The sequence below is a fragment of the Gossypium hirsutum genome, chromosome A02, assembly GCF_007990345.1.
Source record: "Gossypium hirsutum isolate 1008001.06 chromosome A02, Gossypium_hirsutum_v2.1, whole genome shotgun sequence".
NCBI classification, from domain to species: Eukaryota; Viridiplantae; Streptophyta; class Magnoliopsida; order Malvales; family Malvaceae; genus Gossypium; species Gossypium hirsutum.
Genome location: NC_053425.1, coordinates 16528267 through 16538869, shown reverse-complemented (window position 1 = coordinate 16538869; position 10603 = coordinate 16528267). Strand labels below are relative to the sequence as shown.

Genomic DNA, 10603 nt, shown 5'->3' with positions numbered 1-10603 from the left:
ACCTAAATGCAAATTAGTTTAAAATTAAAATCAAAGTTTTCATAGGTAAAAAACCAGTGGTTAGGTTCACATTTAATTATAAAAATAATATGAGAACTTGTTTAAACAAGGTATAATAATTTGAGGCTTTTTTAATATATGTAAGTTACAAGTACAATCACTTTGCAACTACAAAAAAATATAGGTTAAGAATTCATATATGATTTACATAGAAGGAAACTCGAACTTAGAAACTTAGAGTTATTAAAACCTTAACCTTGCCTATTAAACTAAGACCTCGTTAGTTTTAAGTTTATTTTTAAAAGAAATTCTATCAATTATATTTATAATAAATATTTGTTTTTTTAAAATATATTTATACAAATACATGTTAACCATTTAAATTTTAATTATGTAGTACTTTTGAAATGAATTTTCTTGCTATAGCTATTTTCTTTGTATTTTAATCAATTTATTTTCCATTACAACCTAATTAAATAATGATAGCTAATTAATTTTATATAAAATAATTCAATGAATTCATTCAAAGTTAATATGTAGGCTTAATATATTATTTGGTATTTGAGTTTAACATTTTTCTCTAATGTGGTATTTGTGTTATTTTTTGGTTTGATGTGGCATTTGTATTTGACAACAGTTGTATATTTTGGTACCTAAAGGTAACAATGTTAACTTTTTAATGTTTAGTTCGAGTTTTAGGGTTGATTTGATGAAATTTAATTACTAATATCATTTTCTTTGAATTTTTCATGATTTTATTAATATAATAAATTTAATGTTAATTGTTAATTTGTTTAATTTGTCAAATATAGTCCAACGGAAGTGTTTTAATTCAGGTTTTAGGGTCAATTTGATGAAAATTAATTTATAATATTATTAGTTAATTATGAATTTTCATTAAATCAACTCTAAAACTAGAATTAAACACCAAAAAATAACATTGTTAACTTTAAATATTAAAATGTATAACTTTTATCATATATATATCATATTAGATAAAAAAAAAACACAGGTAGCACATTAGCAAAAAGTGCCAAACTTAGGTTATTAAACCTAAAATGTAACAAAATTAAATATAATTTCACTTAATTTTAGTTGAAGTTCAATATATATTTTTATGGAAAAGTCAAATATCTTTAATTTTATAGCAATTCAATGTATAGTTGCATTTTTCATTATTTTGTAATTAAAATTAGAAAATTGAAAAAAAAAACATACATGAATAATAAGAAAGATATAATTATCTTTTTATTTAAAATTTACATAGTAAAAGTAAAATAATAATTACTAGAAATTCTATCATACATATATATGTAAAAATTATTTATTTAGAATACTGTTTAAAAATAACATATAATAAATAATAAAATGTATAGTTATTAATTAATAATAACACATAAAATATGTACTATATTAATAAAAAAATAATTTAAAATTTAAAATTTAAACACAAAAATTAAGAGTACAAAATAAATAAAAATTTTTATCATAATATGTCATCAATCAAAGTTGACAAGTTAATTCACGACAATATCTTTACTTATTAAAATTGAAGTTTTAGTAAATTTGGTGGGAGTGGATATAGCAATTGACTTATCAAAATGAAATGATAATTGATGTTAGGAAACGAAAATCTTGCTATTTACTCAGATGTAGTTTTAAGAATGAACAATTGGCAGAATCTGTAAATAATTTTCTTCATTCTTACTAATTTATAAAGCACTGTCTTTGCCCAGAAATCCCATTTTGTTTCCAACCCTTTCAGTTTCTGACACTATCATCTTTCCACATTAATTCCCAGAATCTACTTTTATCCCTTTCAATATCTCACATCCCATTTTAGGTTTCTTATATTTTAAAAGATATTGCCACTCCTTTTTCTTTTCTCGGTAATTTTCCGTGAATCACCCATCCATGGGTACCAAGATATGGGAAATGAGGATCCTAATACTGTTTTTGTGGTGGAGGCTAACATGCGCCGTCTCCGTTCCCGTTAGGGTTCCGTTGTGTCCCAAGAACTCCGTTTTGGAAGCCGTCTTTGACTTTCGAGACTCTTTTTGCTCCATTCACTCTGATTTTATTGAATCTATTGATTCCGTTGGAGTTACCGAGGTGCCTTGATAATTTTGTTTTTTCTTTAACCTGGTTCAATTTTATTCTTCGACTGATTTGATTCTGTGCTGTATATTTCGGGCTAAGTTTAGAGAAATTTTAGTTTGTGCACATTTTAAAGTTTTAAGCTGATAAATATGCAATCAAGGAATTAGGAACGGATTTTAGGTTTTTCATTTTGGCCGCTTATCGGAATGAATCTTTGATCCTGATGCAAATGGAGATATGCCCAGCATTAAGTTGTTTTTGAGGGTCGGATTCTCTGTAAGTCCTGTATTGTTCCCAATTGGTGTTTTGTCTTCCTATTCTGTCTGAGGTCGGTTTACAGAGCAAGAGTATCTCGCTAGCTCAAGTGGTAGTATCGATCCAACCATGTGCAAGTTCAGGCACTCCCACTCTTTGAACCCGCTAGATGATAGAATAGGAATATAGAACCTTAATTGGGGACAATATCCAACCCTCATCAAGTTTCTTTAAGTTTTAGTTATTTCTTATATGAATTTATTGCATGGGGTCTACAGGCTAAGAGGGATTAACATTCCTGAGATAAGTCCTTGTTAGAATTGCATTGAATTCTGATATACTCCTTTTTTGGGTACAATTTTTAATTAAATCTTGTCTTTGTCTCTGAATAGGGGGATGAGATTTCATTGCAGAAGGCACTTAACATGGTTCATGGGAATATTCATGAATATGTAGCAGTGCTTTTCTATGCATCTTGGTGTCCTTTTTCAAGGTCTTTTAGACCAAGCTTCTTGACCCTTTCTTCTTCCTATCCTTCCATTCCTCATTTTGCCGTAAAAGAATCAGCTGTCAGGCCAAGGTTTGCTATTGATTATCTTTCGTTTGGTATTTGCTTATGCTACGAGTGTATTTCTTCTTGAACTAATTAATGGTAGTATTTGATTTCTTCAGCATCCTCTCGAAGTATGGAGTTCATGGCTTTCCTACTCTTTTCCTTTTAAATTCTAAAATGCGTGTTCGTTATCATGGAAACCGGTCTTTTGAATCGCTCAGCACATTCTATAATGAAGTCACCGGTAAGGACTTTGTTTCTTCAACTTATTTTCACTATGGAGATCCATATTATCTCGAGTTAATCTATTTAGTAGCTTGTTTTGAGTTTTTGCTAATGGCATTCATTATTTAGTAGCTTTGTTATGATATATTTGTTCATGATTCTTTCTGGTTTTAACCAGTGAATTGTGGTTGCCTATCTGGTTCTCCATTTATCATGCATTTGGTTGCGTCATTGCACAAGGTTATGGATTCGAGAGGATACAAGTGATAGGACAGTTTTGAACCGTAAACCTACTTCATTTTGTCTTTGCTTTTGGTGTATGTAAAGGCTAAAATGTGCCCATCTCATACCACATAATTTTATTCATGCGATTGCAATCCTCTTCATGAGATTGTATAATCCTATAGGATGAAGCAAATTTAGATAAAATAATTTAAACAATGACAATTAACTTACCTATCTTGTTTACGTTTCTAATGAGTGTTGCATTGTTCTATAGGCTTTCAGATAAAATCTCTGGATAAAACATCGCGGGACAAAACCAGACATGTACCAAAGCATGAGAATCATAAAAGCTCTGAGCAGGAGAGCTGGTCATTCTCATGGGCAAGATCTCCACAGAATTTGCTTAGACAAGAGACCTATTTGGCCTTAGCCACCACATTTGTGCTTTTCAGATTGCTTTATCTATTTTATCCAACTTTGCTGGTATTTGCTCGCTTCACTTGGAAACGGATCAATCGAGATGTAAAGTTGGGAACTATGTTGGAACATCCTTTGCTGATCTGAAACGAACAATTCGGTTGAATTTCCTGAAAGAGAAGCAACTTGCAAAGGTGCAATGAATGCCAGAGCATCTCGCTACTGCTGCGATCGGCAATGCCAATGACTGGATCTTGCTGAGTCTTTAGCCGGTGTGGGACAGGTATTTGTTTCCTCTAGAAGTTTGGTTGCAATCTCTTCGAAGCAAGAGCCTTTTTGTTTCATATTATTATCCAGAGCAACATTGGTATTTAATTTGTGAATCATGTCAGTGCATCTTGAGCCTGTAATACTTAATTTTCATTTGTAATATGATTTAGAATACATCTTTGCCTTGCCTGTATGTAAGCGGCACTGCAACTCCTGAATATGTTATGACTTATGTGTAGCAGTCATCAAGCATAAGCCATTTAGCACTGCAATATTTGATTTATGTTTATTTATTTATTACTTTTTACTTTCTAGTGTTAGAAAACGCACCTTGTATATGTTTTATGTGTTTGAGACTTCTAATTTAAAAAAAAAATAGTTAGGTAATTAATATAAAGTAATATTTCTCATTAAAGCATTTGGACTCTACTATTTTTTTATGTTGTAAATTAATATTCTCTTTTTTTTTGTTTTTCCTTTATAATCAATAAATTGACTATAATATTTCGTAGATAATATATAACTAATATTATATTTGGTTACATAATTTTTTATTTATAAAAATTTATATAATAAAATAATAAAATTTGATATTGAGAACTAAAATAATATAATAGTCTTACTACCTAGTTAATGAAAAAAGGCAATACTTTAAAGATAAGATAATTAAATATAAGTTATAACATTTTTATGTGTTATGATATAAATTGATTTAACAAACTTCTTTTAAAAAATTATAATCTTATTTATTAGTATGATAATTTTTTATTAAATAAATTTAGTTAAACAAATATTTTAGTAAAATTATAATTTTTGAGAATTTTTTATAATAACAATAAAATAACGAAATATAAAAGGGCTTTGAAGAGTTTAAAAAAAACCAATTAATTCACTTTCAATTTTTTACATCCAATTAAGTCCTGGAATGATAATTTTAACTAATGTTAACTCGTTATTGACGTGGTTATTAATAGAATGCTGGCATTGCAATTCCCATCAACAAAAATTAAATTATTTTAGAAAAATAAGTACATTGGTTTATTTTGAGATTATAGAAAAACATAAAAAAATTATTAAAAAAATATTAAAATTTAATTAAAAATCATAAGATTGTATAAAAATTATAAAAAAAAATACAATTTGACATATGAGATTGAATATTATTATTATTATTATTATTTTTTGTGATATTAAAAAGTTGGAAAATCTTTAAATATTATTCCAAGTATGGGATAGACTTTTTAACCGCATTTTATTTATCTATGAAGTAATGCTTATCAAAATGTAACTGTAAAATTAAACTCTGCTATATATTATATAGAAGGATTTGTTATATTCCTACCCCAATTAGAACACAGAGATATTCGCGAATGACTCTTTTATCTTATATCACTTGGATGATCACTCAATGACTGATTACTCGTATATATTTTGTCACTCACGTGAGGAACTGTCCATCTTTAACACATTCTCCTTAAAATGGGGCTATCCAAGAGCCATCACTCACTTAAAAATATTTCAAGGAACATCCCTAATATGCTCCACCTTTATTTTTTTGACATTTGGCTTTAAAGTGAGTGAATCCACACTTACTGATATTGTGCATCAATCGCTAAAATTTTAAACCACTATTATTTTTGCTTAATTGACTTCTGCAAATTAAAAAACAACAACAACAACAAAATATTAATCTTGATTTTATGATATAAGTTGTTGATGTTGATTTTTTTTATTTAAAATATTATTATGTTAACAGTAAAATAATTTCTGAAAAACATCTCGCTTACCTTTGAAATATTGAAACTTCATACATTATAAAAATTGTAATTTATAATTTTTTTTATGAACTTAATTGTTTTATTATTTATGATTCAAAATGCAGATCCAAATTGAAAGGTATATTTCAAATTACAAAATTAATTTTATAACAAACAACAAATAGATTATTTATAAGTAGGAATTTGAAGAAAAACATTTTATCAAAAAATAAACAATAATTAATATTTTATATTAAAAAAATATTTTGTCTCCTTGAAAATAACAAAAATAGCAGTAATTATGAAAGTGAAATCCTTTGGGGATGCTATCAATTTGTTCAAGCAAACCTACCCACTATAAAGAAACACAAAAGAAGAGACTGAAATAAATGTACCAAAGAAAGGGAGTGATATAAGCAAAAGAAGATGCAAATAATCTGAAAACCCAATCTTCGGATGAAAATTAATATATGCCTCCAGAACAAAGCCATCAAGAAACCCATACTAATTCTTGCAGCCGAAAGGAGAGGCACTCTTTCTTTACTTTTTAAGAAAACTAGCCACAAAGAGAAGAGACTGAGGACACTGATGAAAGAATGGTATGAGATGTATTTATAGGGAAGCATGGAGAACTAAACCCTAATATGGTTGTTCATCTTTTACGTGGGCCTATGTCAGCCCATCCTCTGTTTCCCCAATCAATCCGAACCCCCAAAAGTTAAAATTCCCAGAAATAGAATATATCTAATTGTAAATAATTAGTTTTTTTTTAAATTTTATATAACATTTCAGAAAAAAGTAAAATAAATAATATAAATATTTAATTTCTAGAATTAAGATCATTTTTATTATGATAAATATAAATTAAGAACAAAATAAGTTAAATATCCAAACATGCATAATATAAAAAATGAACTTAAATTAATTGTTAATATTATTAAAATGATTAGAAATTTAGAATTTAAAAAATTGAAATTATGATGTCAATGTTTCATATATTCAATATTTCATAATATTGTTATTAATCTTATTTTAGAAAATAAAACTAATAATTAATTAAAATATGCAATATCTTGAAAATTCATGTTTACTTTAATTATAATGTCACAGTTCCATTTATTGCAATATTAGCATAAGAATACTAGTGTAATATTTCTGAAAATTACACATTTTGTATAACAAAGCTAATAATTTTTTATACTCTTTGTGTTCATAAAATTGTTAATATTAAAATAGTTATAATACAAATTGGGAGTACGAGAAAGAAAATAATTATAATCCGTAAGGTAATTATAAATATGGTGTAAGAAGGAAAATAGTTATAATTCGTATGGTAATGGAATTTTTATTTATTAAATAAATGTAGTATAAGAATTAAATAGAATTTTGTATAGTTGTTAATATTAATAAAATTATTGTTTTCATGTGTATATTTATTAGAAATCAAATGTAAATAAAAGAAATTAATATAATATTAATTACCATAAATTCTAATGTGAACATAAATAAATTTGTTTAATACAATTAAATGCAATTTCAAAGTAATTAATACAACTAACATTTTGAAACTCAATATTTCTGCAATATGCTCCCATACTTTCTTTTATATTATATATATATATATACATGATTGACAAAAATATTTTATATTAAAAAATATGTTAACAAAGGATTATTAGTGGAGTGGCAAGGGGTTTTTGTATAAATTTGTTGGTCTTGTGTTTGATTCTCTATTAATATTTTTCAATTGTTTCATTTAAACTTACATAAAAGTGTGAAAAGTAATTTCATAGTATCTACCCAAAGGAGAACTAAGATATACTTGGTTAACCATAAACAATTTCATAGTAAAATCATAGTAAGTATATTTTAATAATTTCATAGTTGAGTTGGACCAACTTGATTAACCATTTTATATATAGTATAGATAGAAATAAAATAAAATAATTGCAATGATTTAACTTAGGGATATATATTTGTAAATACCATATAATTATATTAATAATTTATTATTGATCAAAGTAATTAATAATAGATTTTATGACAAGTATACGACATAAACAATAATTCAATAAACACAATATAAATTTAATGGTTGTTTAACATACTAGAAATTTTATCACATGCATATGTGTGTTGCAATAACGTATTTACTACATGCATGGTTTTAAAAATAGCATGCAATGTGGGTGAAACAATTTGTGTAATAACATTGAAATGTATAAAAATGTTAAAATAAAACTTTAGTTAAAGTGATAAAAAAAATATTTTATAGATGTTGGTGGCATGATCAAATGTCAACATTTGTAACAGGTCTGCTCTATATAACACATTTCTTTTTTATCAATCTGCTCCGTGTAGCATGCCCTTTTTAGTTTTTTTTTTCTTTTTCCTTTTTGTTTCCTGTATTGTGAAAATTGTTATGGTAATTTCAGTAGGTTTTGTTATGGTGTTATTATGGAGAATGAAATGGCGGGCTTGAGAATTATGGATGGAGAAGATGAATCATGGCAGTTGTATGGGGACCCTGATGCGCAGAATTCGGTTTTTGATTTATGTCTAGTTGGGTGTTTTCTTACAACAAGTGTTTTTAATGGTGAATCAGGATAGATTTAAAACCAACTAGAGGACTTTGACAAAGAGACCCACTTAGCCCTTATCTTTTACTGATAGCAACGAAGGGCGATCCTCTCTGATGAGACTGGTAAACAAGAATGGGCTATTAATAGGAGAAAAGATTTGTTGTAAAAGGCCAAAGATTTCTCACTTACTTTTTGCAGATGATTGTGCCCTTTTTGGGGGAACGATGATTTTAAAACACATTTTGAGAGAATATGAAAGCTGTTCGGGAGAATACATCAATTTTGACAAACCGTTGATTTTTATAGTAATAATGTCTAGAATCAGGAAAGAGATTAAATCTCGAAAGTTCTAGAAATAAGAAACTCTTCGAATCTAAAAAGGTATTTAAAGCTCCCTAATATGATGGGTTGAAACAATTCATAATTAATGTAACAGATGAAACTTGCAAATGAAGAGAAATAGTTGTAAATAATACATAAAAGCAAAACAATTCATAAATGCTCAAAATATATTTGCTTCATGAATTCAGTTAAATAATCCAAGTATATCTTAGTTCTCCTTTGGGTAGATACTAAAGTTATCCATGAGCCGGGCCATCCGACTAAGCCTGAAGGCTTACCCAAAAAATAGGAGGGTTTGGACAAAAATGTGAACCTAAAATATGTGCTTGAAAAAAAAACGAGGTTCGTTTTCTAAATGGGTCGAGTCCGGATACATGTTTAAAACAAGAAAAGTAAGAAATAACTGATAGCTCTCTATTAAAGTCACTAAAGAGTAATTTGCCTTAAGCCCCCAAAGCTCTACCAATTAAAAAGTCTCAAGCAACTTTTCTTTTCTTTATTGCTCCACCGCCAATTTGACTATTGCCACCCTTTCCTGCTGCAGTACTCAACTGGTCCGACACCTCTCCTCCGTCGCCCCCCTCTTTTCTTCTTCTTCTTCTTTTTTTTTGCAACTTTGACCGTGAAATTTGATGTTAGTTTGTGTATGCTTTTTCTTACTCGTCTCATTTACTTTTCCATTTTCAATCTATTGTTTGCATTTAACAATATTAAATAATATAGCTGCTGGAAGATGATGATAATGGCATGACTCATAGTTGATTAGTCACTGCTTAGTTGTAGTTGGTTTATCCTTTTATCATAAAAAATATTGAAAATCTTATAAAGAATCAGTCATCCTTATTCATTTAATTTCAAGTATTATTAAAATATTTTAATAAGGGAATATAAAAGTATTTTTTTAAAATATGACAAGTAAAAATTAGAAATAGATGAAAAAAATCATAGGCATGATCATTTCTAAGCTTGGTCCATCTAATTAAATATTGAAGGGGTCGAGTATTTTCATTTTAGTAAAATTTTGGATAAGTTAGAATAATGGTTTGCATATACTAATTTGATTGAAACATAGAATTTTAACGTTTACCCAAGTATATTGATAAATAGTACATGATAAAGTTGTTTTCGATAAAGATAGACTCAGTATTCCACCGAATGAAAGTTAATGGGAATGGGTTAATATTTTTTGGAGAACTTGAAAATGTGAACGATGGTGGTGAATGAATTTTTGGATTAATTGAGTTTTTACGATTTTAGGACTTGAGTTTTTATGATAATGGCTAGTTAGAACACTCCAATACCTGTGGATGATGGGTTTAATGAACATGAAAGTTCTCTCAAACGTCAAAAGCCTACTACTTCAAAGGTGTGTGATAAAATACCAAAGCTTGAATGTGAGAATAAAGACGAATTGAAGGCACAATGTAATTACTGTAAGAGTATCTTATCTATTAAATCTTATAGTAGAATTTCCCATTTAAGACATCATCTAAATAGTTTTTTGAAAAAAATTTAATAAGGACATCATTCAATACACTATAGCCACTCAACCATCCTCACGAGGGTCCATCTATAAAAACCTACAAGTTTGATGCTGATAAGTGTCGTCGAGCTGTTTCTACTTTCTTTGTGTGTGGAAAACATTCATTTAAACATTTGAAGAACCAAAATTTAGATACATGATGTAACACCCCTAATCTGTATCCGTCGCCGGAACAGAGTTACGGAGCATTACCGGAACTTTCAGAACATTTACAGATAATTTATATCAATTACTATTCATCCTTCAAAATTATTCATAATGTCCTTTAAATGGACCCTCGAAGCCCAAAATAAGCATTGGAATCGAGTCGAGACTTAATTGAGAACTCTCAAAT

General features: G+C 27.9%; 1 protein-coding gene across 2 annotated transcripts; it reads left to right on the top strand.

The window, feature by feature from the left end:
* Positions 1-1570: 1570 nt before the first annotated feature.
* On the top strand, positions 1571-4317 carry LOC121212536 (5'-adenylylsulfate reductase-like 4). Of its 2 annotated transcripts, none has more exons than XM_041085493.1 (4): positions 1571-2112; positions 2748-2935; positions 3028-3152; positions 3633-4317. In XM_041085493.1, exons 1-4 carry the CDS (start codon positions 1915-1917, stop codon positions 3920-3922), a joined length of 801 nt encoding a protein of 266 aa, XP_040941427.1. In that variant the 5' UTR covers positions 1571-1914; the 3' UTR covers positions 3923-4317. The 2 variants fall into 2 exon arrangements, with proteins under 2 accessions (XP_040941427.1, XP_040941429.1); XM_041085495.1 differs by having other exon boundaries at positions 1580-2376.
* The last annotated feature ends 6286 nt before the right edge of the window (positions 4318-10603 follow it).